Here is a 24,363-nt window from a genome sequence, read left to right as displayed (position 1 = left end):
TTACACAATCAAACAAATGACTTCCTGTAGGAGCACGTGGTATTTCCTCTGCTTACATAAGAACACCGGAGCCCCTGGCACTGATGCCTATTATTGACACTAATAGAAATGCACCTAGTCCTGCACATTTCAGGAACATTCCATGTAGTAAGTGACAGGTAGCACAGTGGATTCAGGTGTTTTTATGCCGTCAAAGAATCTGTCTTTCTTGACAAAAGTTCATAAAACAGCTGTGTTGCCTTCAGTGAGCCATGTTAAAGTCCTTGTATAGCTTTCTTCACTTTTAACATTATAGTCACCCTTATTCATGCAGTTTTGGCCAAGCGCATGTACAGGGCGAGGCCAAACATGTACACGGCCACCTTCATTGTTTTGATAATTTGGGCTGATGGCCGTTTGCTTGAAACTGCTAAACAGAAAGTAAACGGCCATGACCCCATACAGAAATCTTTTGTCAGAAGGAGTTGAACTCTCAGCCTGTGTATGTTCAGCTTTAGCTGCCTGTGACACACTGAGCTAAAGGTTATTGTGATACCATAGCATGAAATTATAACAGAAATGCTGACCTAACGTAGCTGTTAGGGCTGAAAATGTATCTATTCAACTTAAACCCTGACTTACAGTTTGATGGATACTACAATATTGCCTAAATATAAAGTATTTTTATTGTAAGAACTAAATAAAGAACTTTTGAGAGTTTTTAATCGCTTTTTTTCACCTTTATTTTCAGATAGAGAAGATCAGTCTATCCTTTGCACGTAAGTATTGGCTTTTCACATAGATCTTGTACCAAGTCCCATTTATAGACTGCATGTTCATGGTCTAGGAATTTTGGGCTTTGATTCAGATGAATGCAATTTTTGTTAGCAGTGCAAATTGACTAGAACGCATCATTATGTTTTAGCCTTCATGAACTTGTCCCTAAATTATTTGCATATTATTAATTGACCAAGCTGACCAATACCTATTCATGAACTGGTCCAAATTGCCTGAAATCATTTTGCCACTTATTATTAGAAATTTTGGCTTATACAGGTATAGGATCCCTTATCCAGAAACCCGATATCCAGAAAGCTCTTCCATATGTCTCCCAATTTGTAAAAATGATTTCCTTTTTCTCTATAATAATAAAACAGTAGCTTGTACTTGATCCTAACTAAGATATAATTAATCCTTATTGTAAGCCTATTGGGTTGATTTAATGTTTAAAAGAATTTCTAGTAGACTTAAGACATGAAGACCCAAATTACGGTATGATCCGTTATCCGGAAAACCCCAGGTCCCGAGCATTCTGGATAACAGATCCCATACCTGTAATACATTTTTACCTTTTTTGTGGAAATAGAGTATGCAATCCTCTATTTAATTTTATGCTGATTTGTCTTTGGAAAATTTAATAATTGGAAACTCTCCTCTGGATTAGCACCTCTTCATCTTCTATTTGTGGGTGCACCTTCTAAACATATTTTTGATATGTTCAGGTCACTAAACTGAATCCGGCCTGTTTTGAAACTAGTGAAATCTGTGTTTCTTTTACTGATCTGGTGAAATAGGCAGATATACCTTTTAGGTAGTCGTGTGAAAAACTTTGAAAATGTCTAAATATCCATTTTTGTTTCAGAGGAGAGTCTGGAGCTGGTAAAACAGAAAACACAAAAAAAGTAATCCAGTACTTGGCTTATGTTGCAACATCACACAAGTCTAAAAAGGACCAGGTTAGTATTGTCCAGCTGCATCCTAGGAAGCTTCTAAAGGGACTTTGCATTTAAGATTTTTATATCTTTTTCCAAAGATGCAGAATCGGTCCTGAATTTTGACACGTTTTAGTAGTGTATAACTTGTGTATATAGAGGATTTCCCTGAGCACACACACACTTGGCAGGATATGTTAAAGGGGAACTATTGCGAAAATGAAAATTGTTTATCTTCACTATACCTCTTTCAGCATCTGTTTCTCCTTATTCTGTCTTCATTCAGGAGTTGGGTGTCGGATGAATGAATTATACGGGGGCTCCTTTTGCCTATAAGATGTATTAGAGCTCACTCTATTAAAATCACCAGAAATCCTGTCTCTCTACATGCAGAATTTGTGCAAAATGCTATGATTTTGTTTGTACGGGAATCCTTTATTTGAGGGAGCTCTAATACATCTGCTAGTAAAAGTAAGTATAATATATATGGGATCATTCATCTGACACCCAACTGCTGCATTAAGACAGAATGAAGAGAAAAAGATGCTGAGATAGGGATAGTGAAGATAAACTTGATTATATCAGAAATGATAAAGAATTTTTAATTGATTGTATTTAGAAAGTTTCTTTCTTTAGTATGAGGAAGCTTATATTAAATTTCCTTTTTTGCAATTGTTCCCTTTTAAAATATGAATATTTTTTTTGGCTTAGTATTGTGGCCTTTTTGTATGACCATTCTTAAAGTGTGTTGTATATAATGCATGTTCGCATTGCTACAGTTCTCATTCATAGCAGTAAGTCCCTGCTCCACGGAGGAGAGAGATTTCACCTGCTTGAATCCCAGCACCACAAGGCAGTCACACCACCTCACGTACTACTTCCCCCTAAATATTGTCTTGACTTAAAGGGGTGGTTTATCATCAAGTTAACTTTTAGTATGTTATAGAATGGCCAATGCTAAGAAACGTTTCAGTTGGTGGTCTTTATTATTTTTTATAGTTTATTTTATTTTTATTTTTTTTTAAAAAATTTTTTATCTGCCTTCTTCAGACTCTTTACAGATTTTAAATGGGGGTCACTGACCCCATCTAAACAAATGCTCTGTAAAGCTACAAATGTATTCTTATTGCTACCTTTTCACTCGCCTTTCTATTCAGGCCCTCTCCTATTCATATTTCAGTCTCTTGTTCATACCAGTGCATGGTTGCTATGGTAATTTGGACCATAGCAACTAGATTGCTGAAATTGCAAAGCTGCTAAATAACTCAAAAAACACAAATAATGAAAACCAATTAAAAATCAGAATATCACTCTCTAAGGTGAACAACCCCTTTAAAGGAGAACTAAAGCTTAACTAAAGAAGTAGCCTAGAAATGTTGTACATTTATATTTTGGGCTTCTGTACAAGCCCAAGGCAACCGCAGCCCTTTAGCAGTAAAGATCTGTGTCTCCAAAGATGCCCCAGTAGCTCCCCATCTTCTTTTCTGCAAGATGGTGACGGGTTTGAAGTTTTGGATCCAAGTATTCATTACACGAGAAAATAGTAACTATTTTTATGTAGCTTTTAACTTAACATATTTTAACTTACCAATTGATTAATTGAACAACAGATGTAGTAGGCAACATATGTGTATACGGCAGAGGGCGCATTGGCTTCTTGAGGAAGTGACCAGTTTGAGTCACAAAACGCGTCAAGCCATGCAACATCCATGTGTTCATACCTTGTTTTTTACCTGAACGTCTTGAATAAATTTGAAGTTCTATACACCTTTGTTCTATGGATCCACTGACTATGGTTGGCTGTTAGTGTGCATTGGAGGTTTTCGGCTCGTAATACCACTGACCACAGTGGATTGGCCGCCTGTTATTCACATGAGGATCCTCACTCCATTTCTCTCCGTTTGTTTCCTTTGGTGTATTTTCATTCGTTGAAGTCTTGGATCATTGCTGCTATTGAGAAGCTGAAACTTTAGGCTGGTGCAATAAGGTCATTCGATAAAATATGGCATTTTTAGCCATATTCATTTCTAGGGATTAGTTCTCCTTTAAACCAGTGGTTTAACCATGTAATTATTTTTTTAAAGCTATTTTGGATGCGATTTTAACGAGTCCACCCCCCCCCCCATGTAATTTTAGTTTATATTTTTTTAGGGGTCATGTGAGTAGTTACAGCTGGCATCTCCTTTCTGTCTGACCCAGTCAATTTTTCCTCCTATGATCTTTATGTAAACCAGTGTCTTTACATTCCACAGATTCCTTCCAATAGAGACTTTGATTTTATCTGTCTAAACTCTTGAAGTCAGTTGAGATCTGTGAATGTCTGTTTCCTATTTCTCCAAGGCACATTTTAGCCGTGTATGGAACAAATGCTTAATGTTCGGCCCCTACTAGATGTCCCGTTTTTCACAAATGCTAAGTAGCAACATAATTAAAGCATTTTGTGTGTAAAATGTGGAATTTTTTTAGACTGCCACAGCAAGGTACCTGGCATTATTTTCTACATTTTATATTAAACAGAAAATCTCTTATATTTTATTTTTTTTGTCTTTAGGGTGAACTGGAGCGTCAGTTGTTGCAAGCCAACCCTATTCTTGAAGCCTTTGGTAATGCAAAAACTGTAAAGAATGACAACTCCTCCAGATTTGTGAGTATATTTGTCCTTGTGATGTCTTTCTCTTCTCACTTCATTGATTTTGTATTGGTTCTGAAACTATAACATGGTGTAGCTGCAACAAAAGGTATGTCTGACTTGGTGTGCTTTGTATAAAGCATGAACCAAATCTTGCCTTCACGTATCTCTTTACATTCACAATATAACTGAATATGCAAGGATGAATTGCCTGGATTGTGTGTTGCACATGATACTGAAATACATATTCAGTATCCTATTTGCACAGTTAATTTTAGTGACCTAAATATTTCATCTTCCTCCTTCAGTTGTATTGATAAATGAGAGATAGTATCAAGTGCTTCCTGTTTTACAGCTGCACGTTGTTTGGTAAAGCAATGTTTATATGTCCAACACAAGTAATATACATTGGGCTCAAGATGAATGCAAGTTTATGTGCCCTTTTTAGAATGCTTGTTGGTAGATTACTTGCAAAGTTTCCATCAACTATTGCCTGACAAATGCTTGCAAGTGATTTCCCTTAATAGTGTATGGGCACTTAAAAATGCAGCACTCTGAAGCCAAAATTGCCTTGCTTCCCTTTGTCCTAATATTTGCTCCTTTAACTTAGGAACAAATTACCATTGATGTATTTTTGTTTCTGTTGAAGAAAATTAGACTGGAGGGTCCACCGATCTAAACCTTTTTCTGTTACCTTTGTGTAATGCATTGGTAAATTATAAAGGAGAATGTTCTTAATAGGTAGATATGGTGTAAATAGTCAAACCCTATAATAAAAAAAAACACTTTCTAGAGCATTTTTAAAACTACTGGGAAGTATAACTGGTATGACAATTTTTTTATTTTTTTCTTTTAATCTTCAACAAGCACATTTCCCCCCCAAAACTTCTATATAAGCAATACCTAAGTGCTGTCACATATGTCCCAAGTTCCCTTCTCCCCATATGCTTCCTGTAGTGGCTCAAAGTTGTCTCTCAATGCAACTTCGGTCTACTAAATTATTCGTTTATTCCTTCAGTGTGTACCATTAGTAAATTGTAAAAATGTGCAATGCTGTTTTTGAATAACAGGATATGAAGCACACCATCCTCAGGCTTTGCCTTTAAAACATTTTATTTCAGCAGAATTCACACACAATGCTGTTTTTGCAGTCCAGTAACATTGTTCTTTACTCAAAAGGTTTGCATACTTTTTTGTATGTATGCCTTAATTTACCTTATGTATAGGTGGATATGAAAAGGTTTTGTTTTACACTGACCACTGCATTAGATTTATACAGTATGTGCAGTATTTTGGTGGATGTAAAAATGTATTTACTTTCATTTGGCATTTGCTTTCATTTTGGGTTTTCTTCCTAAATCAGGGCAAATTTATCAGAATAAATTTTGATGTGAATGGCTATATCGTTGGAGCAAACATTGAAACCTGTATCCTTTTATACGCACTGTATGTCCGCACTTAAACCGGTTTGGATCAATATTTGATACTAATAATGTTTTATATTGAGAAATATTTGTATGTGTCTTAAAATTAAATCACATTATGGGAATAGTGTATGGCTTCAGTGATGTTATTAGACACAATTATTTGATAGTTTACCTTAACTCTACCTAAGACTTGCTGGAAAAGTCTCGAGCCATTCGTCAGGCTAAAGATGAAAGGACTTTCCACATATTTTACTACCTGATGTCAGGAGCTGGAGAACACTTAAAATGTAAGTTTTTAATTCCTACAATGGCATGTTCGTTCTTCCCGTTATTGGTGATATTCAGCAAAAAACAGGTTCTTGCATTAAAACTTTTTTATTTTAAGCATAGTAACATTGTAACATAGTGAGTTAGGTTGATAAAAGATTACGTATCGTTCGATACAAAATGCGTTAGTACGTGTAATTTTTAACAGAAAGGAATAAAGCTTCGTTTTTATCCTCACCAGTTGGTCGTAGGAGTGTGTGTACAATTTTTGAGGTTGATTAAAAGACACATAATCAAGTTCAACCTTTTAACTTTTTAAAAAGTTAAAATATCTCTATGTGCATTAAAATGTTCAGTAGCAATTCTATTTGCATATAACTTTGCTTACATATGGTATGGTGATGCCCATGTCTCTTATTAGCACAGGCTTTTTTTAACCCCTGCCAGGCATGTATATTACATTTTTTGGGTTCTTAATTTATTTATGGAGAAAAGTGCATAGCACTGTTGTCAGTGATTTTCTTTTATCTATTTTTGTGTATAAAATGAAGAATTTTTTTATAACTTGAGTGGTGTATATTGTTAGTGCTGTGTTAAAGAAAGAGGAAAAAAAAAAAGAACTCACGCCGTGAAGAGTCCTGCGCGGGTCCATTTTTTGGGACCCGAACCCGACCCGTACCCGCAACCTGCAATCCGCAACCCGCACCCGCAACCCGCATTCTTACCCGCTTGGACCCGCAACCCGACCCGCAAGTACCTTCTCTGCAACCCGGAACCGCGACCCGCTGACCATCAAGAATCAGGAAGTGCTGTCATTATAAACCGGAAGTGACATCATCGGAAGTAGATATGATCAGAAAAAAAGGGAGTAAAACCGGAAGTGCTGTCATTGTGTACCGGAAGTGGGCGTGACCAGAAAAAAGGAGCAAATATTTATATTGAGAAGACCCGCAACCCGCAAACTCGCAGAACCGCCGACCCGCGGGTATACCCGCACCTTGAACTTCAACGAAAAACCCGCATGGTACTGCAGGTTTTTGCGGGTAACCCGCGGGTACCCGACCCGCTGCAGGACTCTATCACGGCCTTCAGTGCTTGCATATTTCTATGTCTGCTGTTATCTGGATCCCTGCATTTTTAAAATGTGCTATAGCTGTGAATATAGCACATAATTATTATAGATAAAAAAAATAAAAATGGCTTAATGTTTTAGATTTTATATTGTGGGTTAGACTCATTAATTATGCATTAAACTAATTTTTCTTTTAAAGCTGACCTGCTGTTGGAGGCGTACAACAAATACCGGTTCCTGTCAAATGGTCATGTAACCATCCCAGGCCAGCTAGATAAAGATCTGTTCCAGGAGACCATGGAAGCTATGAAGATTATGGGGTTCACTGATGAGGAGCAGACTGGTAAGTCTTTTAATTTCAAACGTGATTATAATTGCTCCTTTGGTTAATTGTATTGGGTAAAGCATTTTTTATTTATTTTTTTGTAGGTTTGTTGCGGGTGGTTTCTGCAGTCTTACAGTTAGGAAATATTGCATTCAAAAAGGAACGTAACACAGACCAGGCTTCAATGCCTGACAATACAGGTAAAGATTCAGTATTTATTTCCTAAAAGCTTATTTAAATGCATTCTAATAACTGCTAGAAAATGAACTTGTCATGATTCAGCTTGAAAGCAGATGTTGTTAGAGAATAGTCTTTGCTTTTGTTGGCTTATTTTTATAATTGGCTGGAATGATAGTAAGGTTGTTGGTGTGCAGTGTTGTATAAAGAGCTGCTTTGTCACAAAAAATGGTGCATAAGTATAAGGGTGGTTTTGACATCACTCCAACTTGCACTTCAGCAGTAAAGCGACTGAAGCTTCTCTGTGCATTAATCATAAGGTTGAAGGTACTTGGGAATAAGAAACGGGCTTCCCCCGTGTCAAATCTCAAAATTTAAATCTAAAATCTATTTGCTCTTTTGGTAAATTTTAATTTATTGCAGGATTCTGCTTGAGGAGCTCTATTAACTGGTGCATTTGCTGGTTTTGCTGTGACCCCTTTTATTTGTTGTATATCTTTATGTTGAGCCTTTTAGTTGCTACTGACCATGCCTAGAGCTAACCATCCTTTTTGTGGTGCAGCTGCCCAGAAAGTTTGCCACCTTTTGGGAATAAATGTCAATGACTTCACCAGAGGCATCCTTTTGCCCAGAATTAAAGTTGGAAGAGACTTTGTTCAGAAGGCACAGACCAAAGAACAGGTAATACAATGAAGATGAAACGGTTTCTCTTACTGTAGTCAGTCTGACAAAACAAGCACATTCTCTCAAGTAACAGGATTTTTCTGACCTACTTTTTTTTTTTCGTTTTTCAGGCTGACTTTGCAATTGAAGCCTTGGCAAAAGCCAGCTATGAACGTATGTTCCGTTGGCTTGTAATGAGAGTTAACAAAGCCCTGGACAAAACCAAGAGACAGGGCGCGTCATTCATTGGCATTCTTGATATTGCTGGCTTCGAGATCTTTGAGGTAACTGTCCAGTATTTGTTTTAATACTGTTGTTTTTCTGTGTCTTGGTGAAGGCCTAGAAGACATTCTCTCCATCAGTACATTGACTAAAATTGCCAGGCAACTATTTTTATTATAATGGAGGTTGTTTCTCATGCAACAGGCAGAGATTAAAGGAACACTCACATTTTTCTCCACTATTTATTTGTTTTGCCCATTTATATTTTTGTCTAAACCCATACAGTAATAGCTAATATATTTCTGCCAGTATCTTTTTGCTAAAATGTTAAAAAAAATTGTATATTTGCAAACGTTCCAGACATCACTAAAAGCAGCAGTCTTCGCATTTTTTCCATCCCCTTCTAGATAAATTAAAGTACCTTGTAGAAATTGCCTCCATAGGCTTCTTGGGCCCATGGAACACTAGTCACTTGCTCTGCTGCATATCTGTGCAAGAGGAAAGTTTTCTGCCTGTTGTCACTTGGGTTGTCTGCCATACACTTAAAGGAACAGTAATGTCAAAAAAATAAGTGTTTTAAAGTAATGAAAATATAATGCAGTGTTGCCCTGCACTGGTAAAACTGCTGTTTGCTTCAGAAACACTACTATTGTTTATATAAATAAGCTGCTGTGTAGCAATGGGGGCAGCCATTCAAAGGAGAAAAGGCTCAGGTTACACAGCAGATAGCAGATAAGCTCTGTCTGTCTAATGGTGTTATCTGTTATCCATTAGCTAACCTGTGCCATATAGCAGTTTTTCAATTTCCGCCATTGCTACACAGCAGCTTGTTTATATGAACTATAGTAGTGTTTCTGAAGCAAAAAGACCAGTTTTACCAGTGCAGGGCAACAGTACATGATATTTTCATTACTTTTAAACACTTAAATTTTTTGGTGTTACTATCCTTTAAATGGATTTTGGCTTTCGCTTAAATTTCAGTCCACTCAAATAGTGACAGGCTTTCTGCTGGCAGAGCAGACACTGGTGTTCCATGAGCCTTAAAGAGCACTTCATCTTCAACTAGAGAACTACATTTATTTAGTTTAGGCAGGTGATGTAATATATTGGTTACATTTTGTTCTTGTTAAATAGGTTTTGCAGTTTACAACCTTTATCTATGCATACGTGTTCCTTTTTACACATGTACAGGAATAGATTGGTAAACATGTAACGTTCTGTTGTCGTAACAGTTGTAAAAAGATCAGTGTAATACTTTTTCAAATGTTATTTTCAAATGATTTTATCACTGATTTTTTTTTTTTTTTTAAAGTGCCATAATGCATGAAGTTTAATTAAAATAGCTGCTTAAAAAAACTAGAATAAAATTGCTGCTAAAAATCACTACGTTTTCTTGAAGGCATTTCCAGCAAACTCTTGTGCATCTTGGCACTTCAGCTCAGTGTGCTGGCACTGCTTTCCATTTTTGAAGATACCAACTGTTCTGTTTTTACAGCTAAATTCATTTGAGCAACTCTGCATCAATTACACCAATGAGAAACTTCAGCAACTCTTCAACCACACAATGTTCATCTTGGAGCAGGAAGAATATCAACGTGAGGGCATTGAATGGAACTTTATTGACTTTGGCCTTGATCTTCAGCCTTGCATTGACTTGATAGAAAGACCAGTGAGTTTTCAGAGCCACACAATTATTTTAAGGTTTTGATACATGTCCATTGGGGATTTGCGGTTTGACTATTTGGTTTTCTTGACACTTAGGCTGGTCCACCAGGTATTTTGGCGCTCTTGGATGAGGAATGCTGGTTTCCGAAGGCTACAGATAAAAGCTTTGTGGAGAAAGTGGTGCAAGAACAAGGATCTCATTCTAAATTCCAGAAACCAAAGCAGCTGAAGGACAAAGCGGACTTCAGCATTATCCATTATGCTGGCAGGGTACCGTAATCCTGTTTTGCCTTAAAATAGCCTACATGCCAATTTTAAGTAGCATAATCGCAAATAATACCTTTTTTGAATTGCTTTCTACCTTTTTTAACATTTTTTTTTTTTTTTATATATTTTCTAAAATTAAAGATAGGAAGCGATTGAAAAATGTCATTATTTGCAGTTATACTACTTTTACCTTATAACGGTGAACTGCCCCTTCAAACAAAACTAAGAAACTGCAACAACAGGATGTGACATTATAAAAGGTGCAATTCACCTTTGTTCCCAACATATTTTTGTTGGTCTTTGCTTACTGGATGGTCTGTTTGGGGAGGGTCACATTCATTTTGTTGCAGTCCATGCAATTTTCATGCATGAGTGGAATATAGATCTTTTAGATCTTGCATCTGAGCAGAACCACTTGTAGACTGACCATATTGGAAGTTTTAGCAAGTTTTCCAATGGTCTTTATTTCCTGTCTGCAGTGGAAAATGGTATATAGGTTGTCAAACAGTTTTGATCCTAGCAAACAAAAAAAAAAAAACAAAAAAAAAAAAGATCATGGGTGAGGGGAGCAGTTATACATTTTTTTTATATTTAACGGCTTACATTTGAGGCCCTTTTATTGAACTTTTAAACTGCAAGTTGGTTGCTTGGATAGCTTCCAGACAGCAGCTTAGGGTTTGGCTTTCCAAGCACTATAAAATATATAAAAAAGACTAATTACAAATTATGTCAAAAGTATGCATTGTTCTCAACTTGTTTTGTCTGGATTTTACTAATCAGGTGGATTACAAGGCTGATGAATGGCTGTTAAAAAATATGGATCCTCTCAACGATAATGTTGCCACTCTTCTGAACCAGTCCTCGGATAAATTTGTGTCTGAGCTTTGGAAAGATGGTAAGAAAGTTACACAATTGAACCATCCATTGTGCCTCAAAGGTCACCAGGGAAGAATGCACTAAGGGGGCCTGCGGACTCCTCTTGATTTGTTTAAATCCTTCTTAAAACCCTCCATTTTATTATTCTTATACCCTTCCTCTCCTGTTAGATCTGCGGAAAGGTCAGCTGCTCATCTAGAGATCATTGACAAAAGCAGGTACCGTAGTGCATGGTGTGGCCACTCACATGTCTGAATTTGGTTTTTAGACACTGCTTTAAAACAGCTTGAATGTGCTGCATCATAACTCGGATATAGATATCTTAAGATCTCACTGGTTTAGGCAAAAAATACTACTGAACAAGTTATGGACTATGAAAGGGGTTGTTCACCTTCCAATACTTTTCAGTCCAGTTTTTTGCATAGTTTACCAGAAATATACTTGTATCTTTTATTGACTGTTGAACCAAATATATTACATTTATTTATTTTTTATAGCTGTGTGTAATATGGTGTTTAGATTATTTGTAGTAGTGTTAACCATTAGTGGGCCAGTGCCTAGGGCCGAAGGTTGAGGTAGGTGCACCAGACTTGAGATTTTTCTTTTCTTCCCCCAATAAATGCTCAACTTGCCCTTTGCTGAGCATCTGCATTAAAATATGTTCATATAGCTGGATGAGGGGGTTTTAAAATGTTGGATGGCCTACAAACATTTGGTAGATTTTTGTTTTCAAGCATTTATTTTGTCAGTGCAAGTTGGTTGTGTGCAAATTCCTTCATCTGATAAGGCCCTGACCCCATTGGTGTTGGGCGTGTGTTAAACACTGAATTTTTTTAAATACATTTTTAGATTTTTCACAAGTACTCCCATTAAGTGCGGTACTATGCCAAGATATATTAATATAGAATAAAGTAAAATATGAGAATATTCTAAGTTTCTAAGGAGTTCCATGATCAAATAAAAGCCGAAGGCAGAGTTTTTATACAGGTCATGGAACTCCACCGTGACTTCTAATATGTTTTCCAACAGGGGTACTTTTTTTAATTAAAATACAAATATTTCAGTGAGTCATGTGACAGAAATGACATCACTAAACTCCGATTATAACCATAACATCACTAAGCACCATTAGGATATAGTTTACAGGATATTCATGGCTCTTTTGTATTAAACACACACACACTTTAATTTAATGAGAAGGAAAGCTGACCACTTGGGGGTGCCAAATGTTAGGCACCCCCAAGTGAATGCATTTACTTACCTGAAACCCCTGGCCAGTGCTCCTATCGGCAGAAAACACTGGCCGAGGGTTATTTCAGCAAGCACCACAGATCGCTCCTTGCGGCTGCGCATATGCATTAGAGTGAAAAGCCAAACTTTAACCAAAAAGCCGGCTATTTCTTTCTAATGCGCATGCGTTTTTTTTGTGCCCCCAAGCACACTAGATTCTGTATGCAGTGAAGCAGGATAAAAGTATTCTGGTCATGGTCTTCTGTTCTTTCTACTGAGGGAAGCAGGTACTAGGATGAGTACACTGGAGTTTCAGTGTCAAGGTTAACTCATAGTCAGGATCACCAAACTGAGCTTTTGCATGTTCATGACTATTTTTTGATTACTATTTTTTGTTTACTTTGTGTATACTATCCCTTATTGGTTTTTATTATTATTGTAGTTCTGTGCAACTAATCATTTTTTAAGTCACTTATTGTCCGGAATTTCACCTTATGCATGCCAAATACAATAAATGACAAGTCCTCAAGAAAGTGTTAACTTAGTTTTTTTCCCCTGTAATGTTTTTTACTTAAATTTCTTTCTACAGCATCAACCAGTTTTGGGATACCAAAGTGCCAGTCAAAATTATACTTTTGTCCTATTTGCATTTGTCTCCTGTCTGTAATACTCTAATGGTTTGAATATCTCTTGTTTAGTGGATCGTATTGTTGGCTTGGATCAAGTCGCTGGCATGTCAGATACAGCTCTTCCTGGAGCCTTCAAAACCAGAAAAGGAATGTTCCGTACTGTAGGACAGTTGTACAAGGAGCAACTTTCCAAACTGATGGCCACTCTTAGAAATACCAATCCAAACTTTGTTCGCTGCATCATTCCTAATCATGAGAAAAAGGTAAATATTAAAACCTCTGATGATCCTTTCTAGTTATTATCAGTTATATTTTATATTAATTGCTTAATAATCTTTGCAGTCTGGAAAACTTGATGCCCACTTAGTGTTGGATCAGCTACGCTGCAATGGTGTATTAGAAGGAATCCGAATCTGCAGACAAGGTTTTCCAAACAGAGTTGTCTTTCAAGAGTTCAGGCAAAGGTGTGTATAAAACAGGTAGAAAAATGTTTGTCAGAATCACTTTAAAGCAGTGATTGCGAAACTATTAGTCTGTCTTCCCACCCCCTCCCCAGGAGGAGCCCAGAGCAATGACTTGGGGCAGCCTTATGGTGATGGCACACAGGGTTTGAAATTTTCATAATGATAAAATGTCTGATTTTGTGCATTTAAACTGGTTCTTACTCATGGTTATTTCCATTTACCTCAACGAAAGGCATTTTTATGCATTTTGTAAGGTGGTATCCGCAGGTGACAAAGCACCCCATGAGCAATCAACCTTAAGACCAGTTAGGGAGATAGGGAGAGGCTTTGGGATGATGCCAGTTTGATATTTTTTACTCCAAGAAACTCCTCTTATGGGTCAATTATGGTGAGATTTGTAGTAAAAAAAAAATAAATCCTTTTATAGATATTTTTAGGACTATGAATATTTGGGCGACACAGCATTGTCTTGTTTAACATATTTTGAAACATTAAAATATGGTTTAAGAGATGTGGTTCTCCTAATTAAGGGCCCTTGAAACCCCTTCTCTGGTAAAGCCCAGGTCCCATGCATTCAGGGTAATAGATACAATACCTTTATTTAGGAAAGTAACCTTTCAACTTGATACTATTCACTTAATAACAGGATCATTGGGCTGATCGAATCATTTAGCCCTCACGTCAGTTGGAGCCAGTCCATGGGTAGCAAACTGGGCAGAATTGGTATCTATTCACAAGTTTAGATTGTTGTGCTGTACCCTATTTAAACTGTGTGTGTATCTTTAATGGCAGAATTGCTTGCAATGTCTGCTTAGTTCAATGGTATACTTATGGTGCCACATTTCCTTGTGCAGGCTATATGTAAACATAAGGTGGTTCCTGATAATGCTATGCCTGACTCTTTCTATTGCTAGCTTTTTTTGACTATTCATTCCTTTGGTAATGTCATTTCCTTGGTCTTACAGCTATTTCCCCTGTTGAGGGAAATCACATTCTGCCACTGTTGGAGCTCTGTGGCAGGATAGAAAGATTTTTAGGACTAGACGACTAGTAAACGGTGATAAACGGTACAAAGCTGAAATGTCCATAAATTTGGAATGCCTTAGTCTCTGAATATTTTCATTAGCAATACAGAAAAAAGTGGTACATTTGCTACCACCTTTTATCATGCATGAATCCAGTAATATCCAGTACTAATGCAAGTAAACCTGGCCATAAAATAGAATATCCACAAGTGGATCTGGGCAACAATTAGGCCACCCACACGCTGGCCCAAATCAATTGTTCTGTTGCTCTATAATTATACAATTTTAAAAGTATTTTCCATTGAAAGCAGCATCGGTCCCTTTCTATTCACTGATTGACTTTTGTAGCTGAAAGATTAAAGGAAGTCTTGTTGTTTTAAATTCCTTTTTTACTTCTAAGCTGGAGTCACATTTCATTAAAGGGGTTGTTCACCTTTCAAACACTTTTTCAGTTGAGTTGTTTTCAAATTGTTCTCTAGAAATAAAGTTTAAGGTTCCTGTCTCTGGTGTTTGAGTCAGCTCAGTAATTCAGGTGCAGATTCTGCGCGGTTACAATTTTGCAACATTTACTTGATCCGTTTCTCAGCGGCATCTCTGGAGTATTAGCAACTATTGTATCAATTCTGCCTTTAATGAAACTCTGGGGCTTCTGCTCAGCAGGGACAAAGTTGAGAAATGTATCGACTAAATGTATCAATTTAGAACAAGTTAGAGTCTGCGACTTACACTTCAATATTAGAAAAACAGTCACACAGAAAATAGAAAGTAATTGGAAAAGTCTTCTGGTGACCTATACGAAACTAACTGAACTGAAAAACCCCTTTAATTAGATATTGTATATTATAAGAGGAAAAAATATTGCAGCTTTCACTGAATAGGTTTCAAGTATGCAGGTAAATGTCTGTTAATGGACATTTATAGAAAAGCAGTGACATGAAGAAAGTTTCCACATTTGCTTTTACTGTTTTTTATTTAAACCACCGTTACAAGCCTCATCTAATAACTGTATAAATTTAAATAAACATAGTGACTAGTCTATCTCCTTTCAAGGTATGAAATCCTTACACCAAACGCTATTCCAAAAGGCTTCATGGATGGAAAACAGGCTTGTGTTCTAATGGTAAGTGCAACATTAAAATTAAAGGCAAAACCACAGCATATTTTTCTTCTTGAGATTTATTTTATACAAGTTTGTAAAACTGTCTGTGTGCCGCTTCAGAATGTAACCTCTGTATACCAGGGAAATGCTCTGCCGGCTACTAACAAGCACTCTTCATGCTCAGTCCATCAATAACTGGAATTCCAATTATCTTTTTTTCCTTGTATTTTCAGTCATAGTACTTGTAGTTTGTAGCTTGTTTCCCTGATGTGCAGAGAAATATCCATATTCTACTTCAGTGTGCGGACACACAAATGGGAGACTTGTTAGTCATTAAGGGGGTTCACTTAAGTCTAAGAGTTGCACACACCCCAGTCTGAGCCCCACAGTTTGGAAAGCTATACCCTATATGTCTCAAATGCTGTTAATTGACAGAGTGAGAGCGAATGTAAGTAATTTATGGCGAATATTCTAGATCAGAGCCTTGGAACTAGACTCCAACTTGTACCGGATTGGTCAGAGCAAGGTGTTCTTCAGATCAGGTGTTCTCGCTCACTTGGAGGAAGAAAGGGACCTGAAAATTACAGATGTGATCATTAGCTTCCAGGCCTGCTGTAGAGGCTACCTTGCCAGAAAGTAAGTATTCCTGAAATGTGTATACCTTCGTACCCTTAGGATATATTGTATTCAGCTTGTGACTTGATTACGTAACTTTCCAGCACTGAAAGGGATTCGGTCATGATTTTTATGGCTTACTTTTTATTTCTAAATTACACTGTTTACATTGCAAATAATTCACTATACTATTTAAAATGTTATTCGTGAACCAACAAATGTATTATTTTTTAGCTTTAATATTGGTGAGGAGGCAGCCATCTTAGTACATTTCGCCTGATTCTGAGCTTTGAGAAGGAGCTAGCAGGATGGAACTGCTTTGAGACCGCGATTGTTTTGCCCCTTCCCATTGTATTGTACCATGGCATGGGTCACCCACCTAGTGGTAGACATGAGAATAGCACCCAAACAGGAAAAAAAGCAAGAGGTTTTTTTTATAGCAAATCAAAAAAATGTAGCAAACAAATCCTTCAGTAGAGGGGTCAGATAGCTGCTATCAGGTTAGCTGCCCATTGTTGGTTTTAGGCTACTGGGGAGGGAGTGATCGCTCCAACTTGCAGTGTAGCAGTAAAGACTGACAGACAGAATACAGTCACATGGCCTGAGGGCTCCTGGGAAACTAACAGTATGTCTAGCCCCATATCAGATTTCAACATTAAATATAAAAAAATTCTCCTTTAAAAAAAGGATTTCGGTGCAGAATTCTGCTGGAGCAGCAATATTAACTGGTGTATTTTGGAAAAAAAAACATGTTTTCCCGCGACAGTATCCCTTTACCGTACTGTACTTTATTGTATGTAATAAAAAAGTACTGTAAAGTTATTGATTATAATTCTAGATAAATGTATATAAGAAATGGAAACAATTTGCACTCTGTATTCACCATCTTGGTCTGCATTGTTTAAAGGGCTTTTGCTAGGAGACAACAGCAGCTGACAGCCATGAAAGTCATACAGCGAAACTGTGCAGCATATCTGAAACTAAGGAACTGGCAGTGGTGGAGGCTTTTTACCAAGGTAAGACATTAACTTACAAAATCAATTTGGACTAAAAGTTTTGGGTTTTGTTGAACTGCAAAATTCCTTTTGTTTAAGTTCTTTTCAGTTGCAAAATTTGAAGTGTAAAATATTGTTTTCTGTTTAGGTTAAGCCACTTTTACAAGCTAACAGATTTGATGAAGAGTTACATGCTAAAGAAGTTGAACTACAGAAAATCAAAGATCTTCAGGTTTCCTCTGAACAGAAAGTGTCTGAAATGGAGAATGTGCAAATGATGGTGAGCAAGTTTGGATTTCTTATCCTCTGGTTCTTTTATCAGTGCTCTTAAAGGTTTAAGGTCTTAAGAGTCAATATATCTGTGGCTTGAAAACGGCACAAATAATGCATTAAGCGTTTATTCCCAGATGGCTTGCATAGTAAGGTGAAGATATTTTTGCATAAGCATGAATTGCTTCAGACCTCAGACATTATTTAACAGATTTCAAAAATAGTGTGCGTTTTTTTGTTTTTTTTTAATCATCTGTTGCAGTCCTTAAAGGGAGAAGTAAAGTCTAAAATAGAATAAGGCTAGAAATGCTGTATTTTGTATACTAAACATAACCCTGAACTTACTGCACCACAAGCCTAATCAAACAAATGATTTATGCTTTCAAAGTTTGCCACAGGGGGTCACCATCTTGTAACTTTTTTTAAATATCTTTGCAAGACCAAGACTGTGCACATGCTCAGTGTGGTCTGGGCTGCTTGGTGATCGTCATAAATCATCAAAACCGCACAAGTCAATATCTGCCACAAGCCGATACAGCAAGACTGATTAATAATCACAATAGGCAGATTGCACTGGGTCCTGTGTTGTCATGTAATCTAATGTGGATTTTATAGTATTTGTATTATTTAATACAAACTTTCTCCAACTCTGCAAAACCAGTGGCTGCAGCAAAATAATCCTTCAATGAGAATCCAATGTATCTGTTTAAATCTGGCTCTATGATCTTTGTCCCTGCAGCTGGAGTTGGAAACATTAAAGGGGATGTAAAAGCAAAAATAAAATCTAATATAAATCTCTACACAGTTGGCAACTATAGTGATGTGCGGGCTGGCCCAATACCGCGGGTCAGGTGGGTTCAGACCGACCTCACAACCCCCTTTCTGAGTCGTGGGCGGGTCCTGGTTGAGCTCTTCTGCCTGCTCTCCTCGCCTGCAACCTTACAATACCGGCTTCCGGGTTCAGCTTTTATAGATGCGCATGTGCTTGCTCCGCCCCTTTTTAATGTCATCCATGGGGCGGGTCTATAAAAGGAACCCAGAAATCTGCTCGGGCAGGGGTGGGTGGAGGGCGGATATCTGGCGGGGTGGGTAAAACCAGACCCGCACATCACTACTCTACTCTACAGGGAAACCTGCAAAGCTGCTTGAGTTCTGCATGGCTGAAAAGTAAGGTGGGGGCTCCCCCTGCTGTTTTGAAAGTATGATTGTTTCCCTGCAGAGCAGTTAGGGACCGCCTGACAATTCCTATCCACAGCAGTAAACGAAGGGAGAATTTCACTGCATACAGTCGGGTTTCTTATAAAACGGTACACATTTTTTAACCAAGTATTTTGGAGATGGGGTTTCTTTTTCATTTTGTTTGCCTTTACATGCCCTTTAAAGTCTCCAGTGTGCACTGCTGTAGTTGAAATTCTGTAGTCAAGTGAGAATCTGAGTTTAGTATGTAATATATTGCACTACTAAAGTTGGCAGACTGCTTAGTAGATGGGAGGCTGAAACAAGATAATCTACAGTATGTAAATACATTTATGGAGCACCATTGTGGGGAAAGTGGCAAGCATTTCTACGGTTATACTCAATAGGTTGTGGTTATTTTAATAGTTATACCACTAGTTTTTCAAATCCTATATTTTGTTGTTTTTTTGTATGCTTTCAGCTTCAACAAGAGAAAATGCAGCTGCAGGAGCAGTTGCAGGCTGAAATAGAACTCTGTGCAGAGGCAGAGGAAATGCGAGCCCGCCTAGCAAACAAGAAACAAGAATTAGAGGAGATCCTGCATGATCTTGAGTCCCGGGTTGAAGAAGAAGAGGAAAGGTGCCAGATCTTGCAAACTGAAAAAAAGAAAATGCAGCAAAACATTGTGGTATGTTATCTATATTTTTTTTAGTATTAAAATTGATCTTTAACTCTAGATGGCATTTTTTGCAGAACTTGTATTTTACCTTATTTTACCATTAAACAAAATGTCCCAATACCCAATAAAACCACAGGAGGTGGTATATATTGCCAGTCCAAAAAAGGCAGCTGAGTGTCAGGGACTTTCCCCAGTTCTCAATGCACCATTAAATCACCATTAAACAAAATGTCCCAATCCTCATAGAATATAAAATTCAAAAGTATATTCAATCAGCAACATGATAAAAATACATGCATACTGACCCTGTGTGATCACCTTACATGTTTCGTACCGTCCTGTACTTAATCATAGGTGTTTATGCCATTATTTTCTTTATTCTGAAATTTAAAACCAGGGTGATCCCACCCATTTTAATATAAGATCAGTCAGTAAGGTTAATTCTCTTTTTCTCTGACGTCTCCAGGGGACACAGGAGACAGATGGGGTAATGCTCCATCCTTCAGGTGGCAGGACACTTGATTGACAGATTAAAAGAGGGCGTGTCAGGACTCCAGCTTTACCCCTAGCACTTCCTCTTTTACTTCAGTTTTTCAAGTGTCCTGTCCACAGGAGGATGGACCTACACTGTCTGACGTAATATTAAGTTAGGAGTCAGTAATCCCCCTCAGGGGACAGGTTGAGATCTGGGAGGCCACTCTTCCATGGTAGAGTTGTCAGCCCCAGGACTTGCCTTGAATTCCCGCGTTGGGGGGTTAACTATATGGGTTCAGGGTGACCCTGTCCTAAGTCTGGCCCCGGGTGTCAGCTCAATATCCTCTAGCGACACGCTCCTACCACAAGACAGTGACAGCGCAGCAGCACTGCTTCTAACCCACAGCAGCACAGTGCTTACAGCCTCCGCCTTCTTCCCTAGCACCTCTCCTATAATAGCAGAAGGTAGGACAGGGGGATTATTTACCCGGGGAGGTGAAGGATGCGTTGCATCAGCACCAGGTAACGCACTTTGCTTGCACTAGGTGTCAATCAAAATATCCAGTGAGCCACTGTGCCGGTCTTGTCTACCGGAGGACGAGTCTGAATCCAAGCTCACAGAACCCTTTCTCAACCAAGGGGGCCAGGCTGTGTCAATCCCCGAAGATGGAAATGCCCAGAGTTCGGCAGCCAGATCGCTACCAGACAGAACACCTGCCTGGGCTATTTAGCTGTCTCAGTCACTGGCGTCACTTCAGAATATCCCCTCCTTAGCTGACTCAATCGATAACACCATAGTGGATTCCATTGGAAAATCTATGTCTAAAATACAAGCTGTATTTGCAAAATTCGGAGTGCTCGACCCTTCACAATAACCCTATGCAGGGTGTCAGGTGCTTGCTCTGGTTGACCCTTTCCTGCCCACAGGGTCCAGCATACAATGTAGAAAGCAATCCAGCAGCACACTGATTTTTATGCAATAAGTGATATTATTTATTCAGCCCATATACATACAAGAAAAGGGCAACGTTTCGGACCCCACTGGGTCCTTTGTCAGGCTTGACAAAGGACCCAGTGGGGTCCGAAACGTTGCCCTTTTCTTGTATGTATATGGGCTGAATAAATAATATCACTTATTGCATAAAAATCAGTGTGCTGCTGGATTGCTTTCTAAAATACAAGCTGTGGCAGGGGAAAAGTGTAAAAGAACAGTTCCAAACGCAACCTAACCCCCTCCCCACCTACTCCTGCTCTTCAAGCATTTGACTCCAATTCGAACAAGAGGGGGAAGTTTTCTCCTCTACATTTCATTCAGAAGATGAGGAGGACAGAGAAGCTGAGAAAGATATTCACCATGATGTGGAAGGTATCATTAAAGTGGTCATCAGCATTCTGAAGTTAGATCCGCCTACAGATCAATAGGCACCAACTAAAGGCCCTTTTAAGAGACAAAGCAAGACAACAACAGAGTTTCCCTCACATGATCAAATAGTGGCGGTCATCCAAGATGAATTGGATACACCAGATTTCAGCTTAACCGAAAGTTTGCTAAACTGTATCCATTTCCGAAAGATCTTGTGGACAAGTGGGCTATACCTCCGTTGGTGGATGCACCAGTGTCCAGACTGTCCAGGAATACCACCTTACCGGTTACCGATGGTGCAGCGTTCAAAGATCCTACCGATAAAAGGAGGGAGGGATTCCTGAAAGCAGTATTTGCAGCCTCAGGGTCAGCAAATACTGTCTCTTAAAAAGGCTTGGGTCAGTAGAGCCATGAAGACATGGGCTACTTCTCTAATTTCTGGAAGGCAAGATGGAGCTTCCAGAGCAAGCCTGCTGGATACAGCCCGCAACATGGCTGAAGCCAGTGCATATCTTAGTGAGGCACAACTGGCAGCACGTTCCTCAGCTCTGATAGTAGCCGCTCGTCGGTCCCTATGGCTGAAGAATTGGTCAGCTGATCTCGGTTCGAAAAAAATAACTGATCGCACTTCCATTCAAGGGTCTACGTCTATTTGGAGAAGAGCTGGAAAAAATTATTTCTCAAGCCACAGGGGGCAAGAGCACCTTCCTTCCGCAGTTGAACTCCCGATCAGCTAATACCTTTCGCAGGGGAAAGTTTTTTTTTTTTCGTGGCCAAAACAGCAGACCAACAAAACGCTCCTCTTTCCCACGCAGAACCAATTTTAGGAATAGATTTTCCTACAAGACCAGACCCAGTTGGAGACCAAACAAAACCCAAGACCCCAAGACAAGTCCATTTGGCATGACGGGGTGAGTCCTGCAGGGCCACAGGGGGCAATAGGAGGCAGACTCCTACGGTTCCAGGAAATGTGGATACAACATGCCTCAGAGTCCTGGATAAGAGAAGTCTTAGCCAGAAAGTTCTTCATGTCCATAGTGCCCACAGAGTCCAACAAAGAACAAGCCTTCTACAACTATGTTGCGACTCTTCAAAGAACGGGGTGATTGTTCCCCCTCAGCAGAAATTTTACGGTTTCTACTCCAATTTGTTTGTGGTTCCAAAGAAACAGAACTTTCCAACCAATCTTAGACCTCAAAGAACTGCACAAATTCATCAGAACAGTGAAATTCAAGATGGAGACGTTGTGGCCAGTCATCCAGGGTATGGAGCCAAATCAACTACTTATGTCCCTGGACATCAAGGACACATACCTACATGTCCTGATCTGGCCGGCACATCACCGCTACTTAAGATTTGCATTCCGCAATCAACACTACCAGTTTGTGGCACTACCCTTCGGCCTGTCGTCAGCCCCAAGAGTTTTTACAAAGTAAATGGCAGTCGCAGAGGCAACAGTGAGACTTCAGGGAATATTGGTGACTCTATATTTGGGCGACCTTCTCCTCAAGGCCAACACAATAGACCAAGCCCAAGCAACACTGAGTCACGCAACCAAGATAATTCAACAGTTCGGTTGGTGGATAAGTTGGAAAAAGTCGCAGACACAACCATCCCATCGAATGGTCTTTTTGTGATTGGAATTCTACACCATTTCACAGAGGGTATTTTTACCAATGGACAAACAGACCAAATTGAGGAAACAAGTTTCCAGCCTGTCAAGAATTTCACGCCCAACGATTCATCAAGCTATGAAAGTCCTAGGGTCTATGGTCTCGACCATAGAAGCAGTTAAATTCGCCCAAATCCATCTACGACCATTACAAACAGACATTCTCTGATGGTGGAAGAGGCGATCCCTGATGCAGATTTTTTCCCCTATCCCACGAGTCCAAATCATCCCTGAAGTGGTGGCTTCAACCAAGCACATTGGCCACAGGCCAATCGTGGGCAACTCTGTAATGGACAATACCGACGACGGACGCAAGTCTAACTGGATGGGGAGCGACGTGGCAAAGACACACAGCGCAAGGGACATGGTCGCAAGAGGAGACCAAGATGCCCGTAAATCTGCTGGAACTGAGTGATCCGACTTGCACTATTCACATGGGAGATAGGACTGAGGACACAGTCAGTCAGAATTCAGTCTGATAATGCCACGGCCATAGCATACATAAATCGGCAGGGAGGCACCATAAGCAAGGAGGCCGAAAAGATCATCCACTGGGCGGAGCAAAACCTAGCACAGTTGTCAGCAATCCACATCCCGGGGGTTTCCAATGCTCAAACAAGGGGATTCCCACAGATAGACCTCATGGCGTCCAGAGCCAATCACAAAGCCAACAGATTTTTTGCTCGGTACAGAGATCCGCTAGCAGACAGAATAGAAACTATGATCCAGTTGTTGAGCTTCGACCTGGCTTATGTGTTTTCTCCGATTCCCATGCTTCCCAGAGTCCTCAAAAAGAAATGGGAGTCAAATCTGAGGTCGATCGTGATGGCTCCCTTCTGGCCAAGAACGACCTGGTTTTACGACCTTAAAGATCTTTCTGTGGTTGAGCCCATTCATCTTCCTTGCAGATTGGACCTACTCCTACAGGGTCCTATTCAGCATCCCAATCCAATGCTCTTCAATTTGACGGCATGGCTATTGAAGAGTCCATCTGGAAAAAGTGTTGTTTTTTTTTTTCTTTTTGAAGAAGTGATTGCTACCTTGATTCAAGACAGAAAACCACTCTGTCAGAATTTTTAATCTCCGTGATTTATTTGATCATGTGTTCAAAGTGTTGCAAGCAATATGTAGGCTGTGCAAGCAGGAGATTAAAAGAAAGGATAAGGGAACATTTAAGTCAAATTTGAAATCCACGAGCAACTGAAGTTATATTACCAGATTATTCACAAGTTAACTATAGTTGGTACAATTGTTTATACATGATACAGGGAATAGCACTAGTACCCTGGAAAGAACATGATCTAAATAAAGAGAATTAAACTTACTGATTGGTCTTAAATTAAAATGGGTCGGACCACCCTGGTTTTAAATTTTGGAACTGAGGAAATACT

At 39.0% G+C, this 24,363-nt stretch overlaps 1 protein-coding gene across 1 annotated transcript in view; it reads left to right on the top strand.

The window, feature by feature from the left end:
• myh9.L (myosin, heavy chain 9, non-muscle L homeolog) overlaps positions 1-24,363 on the top strand; it is a 57,754-nt gene that overhangs the window by 16,647 nt on the left and 16,744 nt on the right. The window contains 19 exon segments of the mRNA NM_001088377.1: positions 731-758; positions 1,622-1,715; positions 4,243-4,335; positions 5,684-5,747; positions 5,936-6,034; positions 7,286-7,429; positions 7,516-7,611; positions 8,151-8,269; positions 8,383-8,535; positions 9,969-10,142; positions 10,235-10,408; positions 11,186-11,300; positions 13,210-13,403; positions 13,483-13,604; positions 15,680-15,749; positions 16,204-16,364; positions 17,251-17,359; positions 17,487-17,618; positions 19,266-19,472. Of these exon segments, the coding sequence (NP_001081846.1) occupies positions 731-758; positions 1,622-1,715; positions 4,243-4,335; positions 5,684-5,747; positions 5,936-6,034; positions 7,286-7,429; positions 7,516-7,611; positions 8,151-8,269; positions 8,383-8,535; positions 9,969-10,142; positions 10,235-10,408; positions 11,186-11,300; positions 13,210-13,403; positions 13,483-13,604; positions 15,680-15,749; positions 16,204-16,364; positions 17,251-17,359; positions 17,487-17,618; positions 19,266-19,472 (2,348 nt within the window).

This window comes from Xenopus laevis, chromosome 4L, assembly GCF_017654675.1.
Source record: "Xenopus laevis strain J_2021 chromosome 4L, Xenopus_laevis_v10.1, whole genome shotgun sequence".
Taxonomy (NCBI): domain Eukaryota; kingdom Metazoa; phylum Chordata; class Amphibia; order Anura; family Pipidae; genus Xenopus; species Xenopus laevis.
This window is presented reverse-complemented; position numbering and strand designations above follow the sequence as displayed.